The sequence below is a fragment of the Terrapene carolina genome, unplaced genomic scaffold (assembly GCF_002925995.2).
Source record: "Terrapene carolina triunguis isolate 2854851 unplaced genomic scaffold, T_m_triunguis-2.0 Scaffold21, whole genome shotgun sequence".
In the NCBI taxonomy this organism is placed as follows: domain Eukaryota; kingdom Metazoa; phylum Chordata; order Testudines; family Emydidae; genus Terrapene; species Terrapene triunguis.
In genome coordinates, this window is record NW_020664372.1 from 30,467,246 (window position 1) to 30,484,795 (window position 17,550).

Below are 17,550 nucleotides of genomic sequence, written 5' to 3' on the forward strand. Positions count from 1 at the left end.
ATATTCCCATTTTGCACATGGGGATCTGAAGCACAGAACAATTAAGGACAAAAGTGTTCACTAATTTTGGGTGCCTGCTTTGAGACACCTAGAACCTGAGTTTTAAGAGTACCAAGCATTGTATAGCACAATATGTATTCAAGAATTCAAAGGGACTTGGAAGAAACTTGAAGCAGGGAACCAGAAGGAGAGGGGTAGGGGGGAATGTTGGGCTTGACAGGGAGAATATATGGATTTGGACAGAGAGCAGGAGTGAGGAAGGGAAGGATTTGATCGTTGGGAACACATGTAAATTAGGTAATGCATAGCCATTGAATATGCAAGCTACTACATTTTATTATTTGCATAAAATCTGCAGCTTTCTGAATTTACAGCTTTAACAAGTGTGTCCCAAAGGGGGAAGGAGGAAAAAAGGCTTGGGGAGAGTAACACTGAAGCTTGGGAGAGTCATTAAGGGAACCCTGTGAGGAATAAAGGCCTCAACCAGAGCTAGTATCTTACCCTGCGTCAGCAGCTGCAGAGGATATGTATACACTGAAGCTCGGAGTGAGCCTCCCAGCCTGGGTAAACAAGACTCCTGCTAGTGGTGCTCAAGCTAGCATGCTAAAAGTAACTGTGTGGACATTGCTGCTGTGGCAGAGATGCAGGCTAGCCGCATGAGCTCAGAGCCAGGGGGTTGAGTGGCCTTGAGAGCCTGAGCTGTCTACCCATGCTGGGCTGTTTGCTGCCATCAGCAGTGTAGACATACCCACAGAGACTTTAGATCCTGTATACTACTTAGGGACAAAATACCAGACCAGAGACCAGGAGAGGGGAGACACTTATCAGGACAGTTGAACCTGCTCTTCTCAGAAGTACCCCAGCTGAGAACAAAGAAACCAAAACATGATGTGGTAACAGTTTAGAGCAGACTTCACAACCTGCAGTGGTTCCTGAGGAATTTCTTTTCTATCACTTCTTCATGCATCCTGTCTTCTGTCCTGTCACTGGAGTCTCTTATCTGTGGCAACAGGCCTTACTGGCTACAAGCTGGACAATATTTGTGCACCATAACCTGAGGTTTATATAACTGAGCGATGTAACTTAGCTAACCTTTAACACGGGTCGGCAACCTCTGGCATGCGGCTCACCAGGGTAAGCAACCTGGCGGGCCGGACCAGTTTGTTTACCTGCTGCCGCTGCAGATTCGGCCGATCGCGGCTCCCTCTGGCAGCGGTTCGCCGCTCCAGGCCAATGGGGGTGGTGGGAAGCGGCGTGGGCTGAGGGATGTGCTGGCCGCGGCTTCCCGCCATCCCCATTGGCCTGGAGCGGCGAACTGCGGCCAGTGGGAGCCGCGATGGGCCGAACCTGCGGAGGCGGCAGGCAAACAAACTGGTCCAGCCCACCAGGGTGCTTACCCTGGTGAGCCGTGTGCCAGAGCTTGCCGACCCCTGCTTTAACGTGTGGTGGGCTTTATAATATTAGTCTGCTGCTTCTTTAACTGTCTGTTTTCAGTTTCTTACCCCTTGTTTAGGTAGTTGTAAGTAAAGTTGTTCAGGGTGAATGATACACCTTCTGTGCTTTTCCTGTCCATATGTACATGTTTTCTTGGCTCCTTGCATCATAAACATCGCTCCCATTAATGAATCACTCTTGATTTCCTTGTAAATTTTTCTGGGAGGACAAATGTCTCCATTCGCAATTTGCAAACTGTTTTTCCAGGTAGAGGCTCTGCACATTCTTTTATAGGGAGCAAGTGTGCAAAGATATAGTAGACTGTATGTGTGTGTATATTCTCTATCCTTAACTGCTATTGCTGTCTGTACATATTGCAGAGACAAGGTGGGTGAACCAATATCTTTCATTGGACCAACTTCTGCTGGTGAGAGAGACGAGCTTTTGAGCTTACAGAGAGCTCATCTTCTATCTATTACAAGCAGCTCAAACAAGAGCCTGTGTGACACATGCCTGCTTGATGTGGTGCTCTGTCCCCCTCTAGTGGCACCTAGACCATCTAGGATTGACAAGTCTGCTACAATATTGGCTAAGAGCCATGTGGCTTTTAGCTCATGCAGTAGAGGTTCATACACTAAGTTTCATAGGTTACCCCTGCTCATTCTAGTCAGGCATCTCCCCACCCTGTACTCAGGACAACAGAATTCCTGGTTGCCTTCCTTGAAGATAGACCCAAGAGTAGAGCTGGCTGGAGGATGGCAATTTTGTTTTGCAGCAACTTGAGGGTTTTGAAATTTGTTTTCATTTCACATTAGAACAAACCCAAAACCTTTTGAGAGGAGTGTCTCACTGTCTGTCCAGATGTTTTAGGGCCCTGACCTGGTCTTCCTAATTCAGAGTGATCTGGGATGAAAACCTCTCCGCTGCATCAGACACAGAGGGAGTTGAACCTGGGTCTCCCTTGAGCATGAGAGATTTCTCTCTCACTCTCAACTTTCCCAATGAAAACTTCATAGAAACAGCATATTTTGACAAAATTTAATTGAATCAAAAATGTTCAGGCCAGCTGTACCTGAGAGCAATATCTTTATACATTTTGATTAAACAAGATGCATAGTAACTCTAGAAGGACAGATAGTTTAGTTCTACTGGATCTTTAGTTCTTCAAGTGCATGTTTTTTCTACTAGGAGCATTCAGTCAGACTGTCCAGATCAGTGGTCCCCAATGCAGTGCCCGCGGGCGCCATGGCGCCTGCCAGGGCATTTATGTGCTCCCGTCTACTGACAAGGGAGCGCCCCATTGCCGAGGAGAACGGCCGCCGGACAAGCAGCTGCCGAAACGCCGCTGAGAAGCGTCAACGCCAAGAAGCGTCGCTGCCGAAATGCCGCTGCTTCTCAGCAGCGACGGTTCTCGATGATGCCGCTTCTCGGTGGCATTTCGGTGGCTGGTCGTCCGGCGCCCGCCATACTGAAAGGTTGGGGACCACTGGTCCAGATGGTAGTTTCTAGCTTGTTCATCACAAGCCATGATGCTAAATAATACATTTTTGACACAGCATTTTTAAGTTTGTCTTCTACATGATCGAAGGATTAACATTCTCTTATTTATATGTATTTCCTATGCCCATGAATAATCATGTTTTTTTAAGCATTGCTAATAGACTAACGGATCACACATGTCATTGCTTTTGTAGGCTGAGTGCATTGCACACACTACAGGCTCCTTGCATTCCTCTATTTCCCTGTTTCCCCACAAGTTCCCTGTGTTCCCCTTCCCATCCCTGAACCCTCCATCACACATCCTCCCTCATGCCAGGGCCTCTATGTGTGCCCCTCATTTCCTCCTTCCCCATTCCAGGGTTCCATGTCTCCTCATTTCATCCTCTGCCACATGTCAGGGGTTCTGTGTTCCCCATTCTCCCCCCACATGCCAGCACTTCTGTATGCCCCCTATTTCTCTCTCCCCCCAAGTCATTCAGATTGTCAACATTTTAAACTCCATTGAGACAATGGACAAGCCTGAATGGGGGGGAGAGTTGGAGAGTTTTGTGCTGGAAGGTGCTGATGGCAGATGTCAACTGGTTCTCTGATTTATAGACAATTGACCTGGTTGAAGTTGCTTGGTCTGTAACCAGATGCCAGGGGCTCCGTGTGTCCTCCATTTATTTTTCCCTTCCGGTGTTCCAATAGGGTTCTGTCCACAGATGTCTAGAGTATTTCTTAACATTTTTGGAATTGATCAGAAGCAGAGTTCAAAAATTATTGCACTACACCCAAACAGAGAAACAGAAATGCCATCAAGTTGAGTGTAGGGCTTTGCTTTGTTCTGCCAATTAACTTTGATGATAGAAAAAGTAGTCTTCTGTATAAAAAATAGTATTAGTGCATCAGTGACCTCAGATGTATTATTATATATAGTTGGGCACTGAAAAGAAATTTAAGGAAATTAACTTGACATTTAGAAGAAGCACCTTAGTAATTATAGCGATGCCAGGTCACTCCCTAATTAAATTAATTTAGGCTGTGGAAATGGGAAATGGTAGCTTTCTTCCACTGATCACTTCATCAAACCAAGAAAGGCCTGATACCATAGCATTGAAAGCATCAATGGAAAATATAGTTTGTTTGTTGTCCCTTCAAGGACAAGTTGATTTAAATATGATTCAGTATTACTCTATTTCAAATAACACTGATCATCTATTTATCATCCATATCACTACACTGGTTGTTGCTGTTTCTTTTTAAATGTCAGTCTAAGGACTGGATGTCTCTTGGGATACTTGCCTTGGACAATAAAAATAGACTAACCAGTTTCATTGTGAGGTTTCAAGAGCATAAGAATTGCTTATCCAGTTTCAACCAGTACAACTTAAAACTCTACAGCAGCACAGTTGTAGCTCTTCAGTGTAGACGTTATCTGCACCAACAGGAGGGGTTCTCCCATTGGTGTAGTTAATCCACCTCCCGAGAGGCAGTAGTTAGGTTGATGGAACAATTCTTCCGTCATCTTAGCGCTGTCACATGGGAATTTAGATTGGCTTAACACCCCTGAGTGACATAGTTATGCCAACCTAATTTTCTAGTGTCAACCAGGCCTAAGAGAGGCTAGAGCCAGGTGCATCAAAGGAAAGGTGCCAGAAACCCTGTGCTGGATAATTATGGAATAACCAACTCATAGGAGCTTTTTTTAGTCCCAACAATTCGATGGTTGGTTTATCATTATGTAAACACATATTCAAGTACTAGAACTGTACTGTAGTATTTGGATTGCAAGTACTATAGGGAAATATTTATTTCCAATTACCAATAATAACTAAAAGTGTATTTTAATGTCTTAGGTTTTCCAAATGTTTCCCAGCTTTTTCATACAATTCAGGCCTGAACTGTTGTAAATGACAGTAGCCCTTTGATATCTCTATCTGGACTCAGAGGAACCTTGGAATGAAACGGTTCATAAGCATTATACTGGCTTTTCAATAATAGATTTGTCTTCTAAGTTAAATATAGCAATACTACTGTACTGACAGGATTTAAAATCACAGATAAGAATGATTTGTTTTTCAGTTACATTCATATAAAATACCTATAGTTATTCTCAGATCTTGTCAGATATTTTATAATTGTTTTTTTTTGTTCACTATGCAACTGATTAAAACATATCATTTGAAGAATACTTCTAGACTTTTGCTATGCTGTGCTTATCCCTGCCTCATCCTGAGAAGCTGATTATTTCCTTTATCACTCCTGAATTAAATTCTTTTAATGCTTTACTTACTGATTTGTGAAGCAGGCTAATTACTAAACTGTACAAGATTCTGCTGCCTCGGTATTTTTTCATGCAGGTTAAGCACAAATATACTTCAGTGTCATCACTGCACGAGTCATGTTTAGCATACAGAATGTATGTAAAGATGTTGTTGTTAACCTGTGAGGCTTTTCACCACCAAAGATATAAATATATTTCAAGTAATTGTTTCAACTAGAGCCAATGACATTGATTACTGTGTTCTCGTATAATAGAATGTAATATTATATGCCACTTTGGGCTGGCTACAAACACAATTTATATCATTGTCTGTGCTGAGCTGGCCTGATTGCTGGTGTATGTCACTGAGTTGAATTATAGGATAAAAATGGGGTGCAGTGGACCTAGAATAATATAAAACAGTATTTTTTTCTTACTTGAGTGGAAGGATGGTTTTAAAGTTAGGACCCACAAAATCTGGGTTTAATCACAGTGCTGCTGTAAACTTCATGTATGATCATGGGCAAGTTATTTAAAGTCGTCGCCACAATTCTTCAGCTTTAAAATAGGGATAATAGTACTTTATTTCTCCCATATTTTGTCTGACTGGTCTACTTATATTAGACTATAAACTCATTGGGAATATATAGGTGTTCGGTGCATAGGCCCGAATTGAGGCCCCAATTTCATTTGGGAAGTTAGATGCTATTGTAATATGAATACTAATAATAGAGCTCTTCTTAATCATTCTGTATTTAACTTATCTATAATGTGGTTTTATTTAATATTATACAGGCATGAAATGGACTGCAGCAGTCCTGTAAAATGTCAAAAATGTTTATGTGGGAGGATAGCCAGCGAAGGATATGAGAACAGATCTGACCGTTACTTAAAAAAAATATTTTGGGGACCAGCAGTGCTTCCAAAGTGTTCTAAAGGCTTGCCTGTATGGAGAATTAGTGTGCGTTAAGTTGAGGTATAAATCTACAGTGTACTAGCCTGCCGTGCATGCAGGGTATGTCTACACAGGGATAAAAATACCTGGGGCTGGCCTGGGTCAGCTCACTCGAGCTTGTGGGGCTTGGGCTTGGGGGCTGAAAAATTGCTTTGTAGACATTTGGGCTCAGGCTGGAGCCTGAGAGTGGAGGGTCCTAGAGCTTTGGCTCCAGCTCAAGCCTGAACATCAACATAGCAATTTTTAGCTCCACAGCCCGAGCGCTGAGAGCCTGAGTCAGCTGACGCAGGCCATCTGTAGCCATGCCATGGGGATTTTATTCCATCCATGTAGAAGTACCCTAACCCTAGTTCACCATGTGGATCCTGCTACTGCACGTTACAAGTTCTGCAGTGAGCTTTGACTTGCTGCTGTTTCAGACTAAGCATAGTAGCTGAAAGCATAGCACCCGAAGGCCTTGTCTACACTACCACTTTTGTCAGTATAACTTACGTCACTCAGGGGTGTGAGAAAAACACACCCCTGAGCGACATAAGTAACACCGACAGAAGCCCGGTGTTTACAGCGCTATATCGGCGGGAGAGCTTCTCCTGACGACATAGCTACCGCCACTCATGGAGCGGGTTTTATGTTGATGGGAGAGTCCTCTCCCGTCGGCATAGAGCAGCTACACGAGCCATCTTATGACGGCACAACTGCATCACTACTGCCACTGTAGGCTCGCTAGTCTAGACATGCTCTAAGCCACACTCAGTGACTTTCACTGTTCTATAGCAGTATCAGATACTGAGTGACTGCGCAGCAAGCTGGTTTTGCTGGAGATTTACAACTTAGATTGCCGGCACAGTGATTCAATGAATAGACAAGCCCCAAATATTTATATTCAGTAATTTAGAAAAAAAATTATCCACTCAGATCTACAACATGGATCTAGACTCAGATATTCTGATTTCCCTCTATGTACATACCATTGTACATTGATATAATTGGTAGTATCTTTCATGTATGTAGTGAGAGCTGATTATTAAAAGAATAAATCTGACATTTAACATTTATAATATTTAACAAAGCAGCGGTTAAAAACTGTGAAGACTGAAAACTGATATTATTGAGGGGTTTGCATATAGAGTGAAATTTAGCTACCAATATCAAGGCTCTCAGCAGAGCAGAAAACCCATTGTTCCACTGTACTCTGCAGAGCAATGGGTGATTTTGTGCACAGTCTGTGTACTAGAAGTGAGATTTGTGCTAGCTGTACATTAACTTACATGAAATGGAGGGTTGAGGGTGGACCGGGGAAAGGTTCGGAGGTGTAGCCACTAGATCCACATTGACATTCAGATTCAGCAGCCAAATGGTCACAATGGGATGCACAAGGATTGTGGCACTTGTTCCTGTCCAGGGACTGGAGTGGTGGTTGTGAAGGGAGTCATAGGACTACCCAGTGTTCTGACTGCTGATTGAGGAATGTCTTTTGCTTCACTTACACCCAAGTGTAATTCACCTGCATAGATGCATGTGTGTGTGTTTCCCTTATGCAAGATTGCAATTATTCAGTAAGAGAAGAATGTATATAGACAAGTTTCAAATTTGATGTGTTCTGGGCAAATGAAAAAATGACTGAATTTGCCAACAAAAGCAAATGAAACAACCCTGTCTGCTACCTCCCTCCAGGACGTGTGGGCTGGAGGGGAGAGTTAATTCCCTTGAGGAACTTCGTACTTTTTACAAGTGTAAGTTTTAAAATAATTTAAAAATAATAAGCACACAACCATTCCTTATGGCACAACCACATTAGGAAAAACAACGGTTAAAATTATTTGATTTGCTAAGGATAGATCCACAGTTATCTGTCATTTTGTCTGTAGGATCTATAATGTATCATTATATATTACAATTCATGTTACGTTAATTATCTCTACTTTAGTCATAATCTCTATAGAATTGACATACCTGCAGATGGAGGCATTTTCTGAAGACTGTGTGTTTCCTAGGATTGGCATACTGCAGCTATTGTAGAAATTCATTCCTTTGTGGATCCAGCCCTATTCTATGAAGAGATATGCCAGCTGGATTTTAACCTCCTGCTTCTAAAGCATGTAAACGAAATTAGTTTCAAACCAAAGCAGCCAGGCATTCACTATCCAGGAGCAGGAGTTATAAAGTAATTGAAATTAGCAGTGACCTGAATAATTTAGCCTTAGTGATGTGCATCAAGGATTTCCAGCTGGAATTATTTCAACAGCAAGAAGCACTGACATTACAGCATGGCCCAAGACCAAAACTTAGTCTAACACCAGAAGCTACCTATTCTTCCTGAATTGAAAGAGAATAAAATAAATGTTTTAGTACTACCACTACTTCTTTCTAGAATCACTGTTAAAGAGATTATGCAATTGCTGCTGATTTAGTCTGCTCAGTGACTAAGCAGGGTAGATGTCATTTGCAATGGAAAAACACACAAAGATTTGTTAGGGGTTCTAACTCGTGAGCAGGGCTAATTGGATTTGGAATTCACTGTTACAGTTACTGTCCCTGCTGCTACTACCAGAAAGGAAAACCAGAATTAGAAAGAGGAGGAGCTTGAAGTAGTTTTAGAAAGAAATTATTTTAGCAGTATTCCATAAACAATATTTGCCTGCTTTGTATGAATAGACACTATATTTTACCTTTGCATTTATCAAGTAATTCCCCATTCTTCTATTTTTTTACTAACTTGTTTGTGTCTTCCTAGTATTTGTATTATTTCTTTCGGAACAATTTCCCTATCACTAGCCTGTTTTACCATCATACTGTTCCTTCCATGACACGTTGCATCTATGCTACTAGCCTTCTACTGGCATCCCATCCAGGTCTCATTTTTCTTTAGATCTCTTCTTAGTTTGATCTAAAGCCGGGATTCTCAAACTGAGAGTTGAGGCAGTCACAAGGTGGTTACATGGGGGTCACAAGCTATTAGCTCCATGGGGCTGACAGTTCCCAGCCCTCATTAAATTAAATTATCCCCCCCATTTTTAATGTATAAGATGGGGTCACACTCAGAGACTTGTTATATGAAAGGGGTCACTAGTTCAAAAAGTTTAAAAAGTCTAAGGAATCTTTTATTTTCTGTCTGATCTACCTTTGTTCATTTAGTCCTCAACTGCCTGGTTATGTTTACGTTGTAAGCATTGTGCCTTTTACCATATATTCCAAGCTGCCCAAAAGACCTCTCTTCTTTTTTCAGCTGTGTATCCATGTGCTCTGTATATTCCCCACCCCTTCTTAGTGCCATTTCTTACTTCTTTCTTTCTAATCTTTCCATTTATCAGACTAGACAATGTACAAACAGTGTTTGCTGTACAAATATCTTAAGAGGCTACAGTACAGTACAATGGCAGGAACGTCAAAAAAACATTGTTTGCGGCACTCTTGCAAGAGGAGTGGAAAAATTATTCTGTTGACAGTACGATATTGTATCAAGATAATTTTTACTATTACTATCAAAGGGGCTGATAAACATAAGACAAATTTCTTTTAGCAATAAAGAACAGGTTTCTTTTTGTAGTGGCTATGATTCAGTTCCCTAGTTTGGCAGTGACAGTACAGAGTTAGTACAGAGTCAGGGTGTGTCTGCACAGGGAGTTTAATGTGAAGCTTTTTGATGTGCATGTGGTAACTCACAGTATGTACCAATAGCATGCACATGGGATGCCTGTTCCACTTTCAGTTTGCATCATGTGAACGCATGGCAGTGGTTTATGTGAACTGAGGGAGCAGAGTTCTCAAAGGTTTTCCCATGGTCATTTGGTTCATGGCTGAGCAATATGCATCAAGGGATTGTTTTCCCTGTAAATTGTGGGATGCAAAGCAGAAGCCACGTGGGTTCAATTTTTTTTAAAGTTTCCGTCTCTGGGAGTGCTAGCACTATTTTCGAAGTGCTGCCAGCATGGACCAGAAATGCTCCGCTATGGTGGCAAGCATGAATAAACAAAGGCTGCTTGGGCTGTATTACAACATTCAGACCTGGACACATTTGGCATAGGCCTTTGCCTGCTGCACCACTGAGCAGATGGGACAGGTGCAGGAGAATATTCAATGGCTGCATCCCTGGCTTCTCCAGCAGCAAGAGAACACTGTGAAGCTGTTGCAGCAGGACGAAGATGCCGCGCTGTTGGAACAAGAGGACCGGTTCCTGGATCAGCAAACCCATGTGGAATGGTAGGAGAGGATAATTCTGCAGAGAACCAGCAGTGGCAAGAGAATGTCAGGCTGGGAAGGTATACCTCTTTTGAGACCTGTACAGAGCTGCCCCTAGACCGTCAGCAACAGCGTACTAACATGCAGTGTCCCATACCTATAGAGAAGCAGGTTGCCATTGCCATCTGGAAGCTGGCCTCCCCAGAATGTTACTAGTCTGTAGCCAAACAGTTCAGCATGGGCAGATCAACTATGGGGGCCATTCTTACGCAGGTCTGCTGTGTCATCAATATGGTACTGTCTCACTGTGTCATAAAGCTGGGTAATTAATGCTCAGGAGATTATTGATGGCTTTGCACACATGGGAGTCCCAAACTGTATTGAGGCAGTTGATGGAACCCATGTACCTATAATTTGCACCTGCCAGGGTGCAGAATTTATAAACAGGAAGTGGTGTTTCTCCCTGGTGCTCAAAGGTTTGGTTGACCACCGCAGTGGGTTTATAGACAAAAATGCAGTTAAATAGATTGAGTTCCAAAAGATCCTCAGATGGACCCTTCCAGACTACCTGCATTTTTGCCTGTAACCCTGCTGGGGTGGTCTAGAAGGTCCATCTGAGGATCTTTTGGAACTCAGTTCTACATAAATTAATGGAGAAAGAACCGTTTGCCCCCAGGACCATAATGGACATTAAGGATGTGGAATTTGGTCTGGTTATTCTGGGGGCCCCTGCTTATCTTCTGATGCCCTGATTAATGAAGCTTTACCAGGCCGCTGGGACAGAAAAAAGGAACATTTTAACCATCGCCAGTGCAGTTGCCTTGTGGTTGTCGAGTGTGCATCTGGCTGTTTGAAAGGCAGGTGGCATGGCTTAGGGAATGTTTGAAAGCAGCAGAAAAAAAACATCCCGACCATTATAGCTGCATGCAGTGCTCTGCACAGTATTTGTGAGACCAAGGAGGAAAACCTTTAACAATGGTGGAGAGGCTGAGGCTGAGGGAATTCGAACAGCCAGCAAGGAATCTCTTAGAGAATGCTAACACCTGAGGGAATATTGTCAGGGATGCCTATTGTTGGTATTTTGAGTCTTATGGTTGAACATGTGTAGCTACATCCTGTTGCTAATCTGTGGAGGCAGGGGAGGAGGTTGGGATAGACCAGGGATCAGCAACCTTTGGCACGCGGCCCATCAGGGAAAGCCACTGGTGGGCTGGGACAGTTTGTTTACCTGCAACGTCTGCAGGTTCAGCTGATCGCAGCTCCCACTGGCCACGGTTCGCCGTTCCAGGCCAATGGGGGCTGCGGGAAGTGGGGCGGGCTAAAGGATGTGCTGGCTGCTGCTTCCCGCAGCCCCCATTGGCCTGGAAAGGTGAACTATGGCCAATGGGAGCTGTGATTGGCCGAACCTGCGGACACTGCAGGTAAACAAACCACACCGGCCTGCCAGCAGCTTTCCGTGACGGGCCGCGTCTCAAAGGTTGCCGATCTCTGCCCTATAATGTGTGAACCAAAATCGAACAACTCCTCAGTCTTAAGTTCTGCTTTATTTGTCCTGCAGAGATGCAGAAAAAAAGAAAATTGGGTCCTGCAATGATTGCCAGCTAGAATATGTGTTACAAGGCATTTCAACCTCATTAGGGAACGGTACTGTTTATAATTGGTATCTTTACCGAACACGCAATGTCCATGGCTACCTCATGTAAATTATGAACACTAGCTAAATGTATTTTCCTCTAACCACTGTGATTTTTTTCATTATTTAAATGTGCCGCTGGACGTGGGGTAGGGTAGAGGCTGCAGTTGCGCCATATCCCAGCTGCCATTTTGAGCTGGTGAACGGCATTAGGGCATGTGGTTTGTTCATTGGGCAGGACAGACAAGGAAAGAAGAAAAGAAAATAGGCAGATGGGCAAATGCTTTCCATGCCACAGTCCTGAAAGCTGTTGATAGTTGTGGCATTAGCATGAAACAGAGGCGAATTGACTGGACAGAGCAGCCGTCATTTTAGAAAAATGTACTGGGAGGCTGAACGAGCAGCGTGGGCCATTGGATGGAGGGAGGCAAGTTGAGACTGGAAACTCAGAAGGTCATCTAAAATGGTTGTGGCCATGGGGCACCTGGCATAGAAGGTAGAAAGGCAATAAAGCATAGTAATAATAAATAATAAATTGTAAAACTATGTATTTACATGGCAAAGTTCCCTACAGGAGAATCTGCCTCTTTGACCCCAACCTGAGTTTCTTGCTGGAATCAGGCTCAGCTGATGCAGGATAGGAATCAGGAAGCGTTGCAGCAAGGTATAACAGCAGCTGGCTTTCCAGCTGGACAGTGTCAGGGTCCTGGATCCCAAAAGGATCCTAGATTTCAGGGGACTGCTCCATTCCAGCATCTTCCTGCTCATCCTCTGGTGGGATTTGCTAGTCTTCCCCGATGTGAGGGAGAGTGCAGCCAGCAGACTCCACATGCTGTCTTGGATGAGTTGTGCTAGAATTGTGTAGGATCCTGTCCAGCACATCATGAAATGGACAGATCACATGGTGCCAAATTGCCTCCTTTTGTCCCTCATTTAATGTATTTACTCCTGAGCTCCTTGCTTGTTATCTGGCACTGGTCAATATCCTGGTTGGTGTCTCTCTCAAACATCTGCCTGGCAATGTCCACAAAAAGGGCTTTATTCCAGTGACTGGCCACAAGAGCTTCCCCAGTTTCATCTGTTTTAACACCCTTGTGTTGTGACAAGCTCTTGGTTAAATGTGTGGAATGTTTGGGATCCGGGCCATGGCAGGTGGGAGATGTTAATCTGTCGTTGCTGATGGGGATTAGCTCTGCATGTGCAGAGTGTATGTATGCCTGGGATACACAGAAACTTGGAAAAGAAATCCTAGGCTTGTGAAAGAATTGTACATTGTGTGCACCTCTTAGTTAAGAAACGGCTGTGGGGTTGGTTGGAGCAGGTGGATCATATCACTATACGGCTTCCCATGGTATGGAAGTACTGACTAAAGAGGCCTTTTAAATTGAATTGTAACTGTGATATTCACATCATACTTTTGTTACTTCAAAAATATTTTTGTCCTTTTCTAGACAAACCTTGTGAAACTGCTGTTGATGCATCAGGCAAACCCCAGTCTTCTCAGCTGCAATGATGAAAAGCCCTCAGGTGGGTAATGATCCATTAATGTTATTTATGTGCTAATAAATGTGATAGTCCTTTATTTTTCCCTCAGCAAATGGTGCTATCCTTCACTCATCATCTGTATACTGTTGGCTAAGCCCACCATGCAAAGAGTAAGTTGTTTTGTATGGAGGTATGTGAATGCCTCAAAGGGAATTTTACTGCATAATTCCACCACAAGAACGTACCATATAATTTCAAAGAGACTGACTCAAGAAGTTTTGAGAGGTTATGTGTTCACAAAATACTGTTGTAGTTGGGGTGCTTTTCACCTCTCGCCTTTGGGTTCTGAAGCTGTGGCATTATGCGAGGACCAATGCCTTAAAGGATCTTCTTAAAGTTATAGAATAGGTGATGATTTATTGTATGTAACCCTTCTGCCAGTAAGATTTGGCAGCAACAAGGGCCGGGTTCAGTATTTAGGGGTTCCTTTTCAACAATACAACACAAAACCGGCTCAAGCCCCCACCCAGTGACCTGGGACAATTACACACCACCCCCTGGGTGGCTCTAAGAGGCAATGCTTCCCCTCTTGTAAGCACAGAGTCTGAGTGTAGCAAAAAAAAAATTAATAAAAGGAGGGAAATAACTCGGCATTAATTTGGGAAAACACTGCAAACAGGGTTCATAAACATAAACCATGAGCAAAAGACCCACCCCCAAAATAAGTTGGGCAGTGTCCTTTTCCCTCAGGTTCTTATGTCCAGCAACCAAAAGTCCCTTTAATGTGCCCATCCCTTCTCTGCACCCTGGGTGGAGGGGGGGGGGGGCAAGGTGGCACCTTACTCGCTCCGCTGCCTGGGAACTTGCTCGTGGCACCTCTCCATTGGCTGCCTGGCTGCCTGATTACCTTGCCTCTCTACTGGCCGCTCTGCCAGCCAATCACTGAGATGTCTTCAGGTCCCACCACTAGCGAAGCTTTCAGTGAGTTCAGCTGTTAGTGGGGGAGCCTCACTGCTGGTGCACACAGGGCAGTCTCTTGCATCAGACACACTGTCCCAAAGCACATCTAACACCTAGACCTAGGTATCAGTGATTTCAGCTCTGCAGTTTGTAACAAGACTCTCAATTGAGTCTCAATTAGCTCTTTTATTATACAGTGGAGAGATGAAGAGTCAAATGGTATCTAAGACCCTTAAGCAGGACCCACACCACCAGGTACAAGTACCTGTCCCCACCCACTGTCAACTCACTGGGCTTTGATACCGATGTCCCCTGCCTAGCAAGTGCCATTTAGTTGAGGGTGAGTCTCTCAATCAGGATATGCCAAGTACAGTTGTGCTGCCCTTGATCACACAACAAGAATAACAACGCTTTATTACTCCTTCCCCAATAACAAGGAGACTGGGGATCCAACACTAGCCAAAAATGATCATTTGCGCAGGCAATCCCATCAGGCTGAGCACGTAGGCAGGGTGGGTGTCCCCATGCAAACAAGATCAGCTCCTGAAGTGCTCTTCTGCAGCTCATCACTGGATGTCGGGGAACAGCTCATTCAGACTCTGCTTACATGTATTTTAAAATAATAGCATTTCTTGTATATTTTAGGTAAATTGTGCCTTCTCTTATGGAAAGTCATCCAAAAAACCTGATAACATAATAAAAAAAGATCCATTCATAAAATGTCTTCTCTATAACTTATAGTATTATTTTTAGCATATTTTCTTATTCCTATGGAGACTTGGTTTTGGTGGTTCCTGCCTTTCTCTACCTCCCTATAGCCAGAATTAGATGCTACAAGGTTGGATGCTCATCTCCATGATTTTCAGAGATGCTCAGGATTGACAGGCATAACCCATTAGCCCTGATCAGGATATCATGATCAGCTCACTTATCAAAGGGCAACATGTTTCCCAGTGTACTGCAACCCTTTCTTTTTGCACAGATGACTCTCCCTGCAAAAATTGCCTCTACCCCTCCTCTGCAGGCCTTCCTTTTTACTTCTTCCTCCACCCACCAACCAGCCCATTGCTCCTCCAGGGTACCTGGCTGCATGCTACTGTTGCTCTTCACATACAGTGGCACAGCAGCAGCTGCTAATTGAACCCTGGATGTTTAATAATGTTGCAAAAGCAAAATGTCCCAAAAGCAGTTCACCCTGCTCCATAGTACTGCTGCTTTGAGGCACCTCTCTAACCCACCAGACTCAAAGAGCAGCACTGTCATTGTCTCAGAAGGAAACTTCCTCAGAATAGAAGTGAGGAAATAAATGATTTTGAAATTGGGCTGTATGTAGAATATAGAAAGAGGAAATGGAAGTCTAGTACTGTAAAAAACTGAAGAGTCTTATTGGCAGGCTAGGAGAAGTAGTGTCCTCAGCATAATTCACCTTATAAATAAGGCAACGATTTTGTCATGGAGGTCGCAGAAGTCACGGATTCTGTGACTTCCAGAGACCTTTGTGACTTCAACCCATGGCGCCTGGGAGCTGCAGGGTTCTCCGCTGCCTGGGAACTTCAGGCAGCTGGGCCCCGGGAGCTCTGAGCCACCGTGGGCGGCGGGGGGTGCTCTGCAGCTCCCAGCCCCTTTGGGGGGGTGGGAGATCCTGCATCTCCCAGTCATCGCAGGCAGTGGGGAGACACCTGGAGCTCCCAGCCCTCACGGGCAGCCGGTGGGACACCCCAGGCTCCTGGCCTCTGAGCCACATGCAGTGGGGGACCCACAGCTCAGAGCTGGGCCTCCCGCCGCTGGTGTGAGGACCTTCAGCTTGCATTTTGTCATGTATATTTTTAGTAAAAGTCACGGATAGGTCACAGGTTTCCATGAATTTTTATTTGTCCATGACCTATCCGTGACTTTTACTAAAAATATGCATGACAAAATTTTAGCCTTACTTATAAATAAAGTATTAGAGGTGAAGAAGGCAAATACCCTGGAAAAGAGGAGCAACCAAAGAAATACGTAGTACATTAAACAAAGCATTATTATTAAAAATCCTTCTGTGGAAGTGCAATACCTTACCTTCTGAGGAAAGGTTGCAATGAGTGAACATAAGCCATCTGAAAACTTAAACCTTAACTCAGAATATCCACATAGCACAAAAAACAAAACAAAGTTGCTTTCAGCACTTCAATTTGTGCAAATCAGTATACAATTTTAGGTGTCAGACTAATTTGTGTGTGTGTGGGGGGGGGGGTGACCAAGAGCTTTCAGTACTCTCTTTTGTTAAAAAACATGGTTTAATTATTGTTTGCAATGTTTTTGTTGCCATGTTGGTCCCAGGACATTAGAGAGAAAAGGTGGGTGAGGTAATATCTTTCTGTGTGTAGTTTGTCTCTTTCACTAACAGAGGTTGGTCCAATAAAAGATATTACCTCACCCACCCCATCTCTCTAATTCTTCCGTTATGGCATTCAATATTTTTATCTTCCTGTAGTTCACATAATATTGAATAGTTTAGTTCCTGGTAGAATGAGACTGGCTTTGAAGTACTGTAAACAATTATGATGTAATTTCATACAGAAGGCATCGTACATTTATTTTTTATCAATAACCTGGTGCACTATTTTGTGATAAATATCAGGAGCAGTGCTTGTCTTTTTGACAAAATGTTGATATTAACCTTTGTTAAATCTTAATCTGATCTGGAGTTTTGAGTCAAGTAGGGTTTTGCTGTTCTACTTTCTTTTGCCTGATAGTCTTGTTATGCCACTGTCTAGATATTGCAGCTTCTGAATTTATTGAGGAAATGCTGCTGAAGGCTGAAACTGTATGGGAGGAAAAAATGAAAGACCCGTTATCTGTTTCTGCTTTATCACAAGAGGAGCCATATGAAGAGATCATCCATGATCTGCCTGCACTTTCCAATAAACTGTAAGTTTTTTTTATTGTTAAGGGTGTACTATTAAAGTGATAAAATGTTGGGGCAAGATTTTCCTCTAGATTGTATGCACAACCAATGGGCTAATTGAGTTCCTCGTTTTAGAAAGTTGCTTTATGTTTCTCTGTTTTTGGTCGCCCGTCTCTACTAAGTTTGCTTTAATTTTGTACATCAATATAGGCTATAAAGTATGGTAAGAAGAACATAATGTATTGTTATGTTAGTCAGTAAAAATTCCTGGG

General features: G+C 43.4%; 1 protein-coding gene across 1 annotated transcript in view; it reads left to right on the plus strand.

The window, feature by feature from the left end:
• Window positions 1-17,550, plus strand: part of MYO16 (myosin XVI) — a 454,918-nt gene that overhangs the window by 132,734 nt on the left and 304,634 nt on the right. The window contains exons 7-8 of the mRNA XM_029913187.1: window positions 13,398-13,473; window positions 17,148-17,301. Coding sequence (XP_029769047.1) covers window positions 13,398-13,473; window positions 17,148-17,301 — 230 coding nt within the window. The remainder of the gene's footprint in view (window positions 1-13,397; window positions 13,474-17,147; window positions 17,302-17,550) is intronic.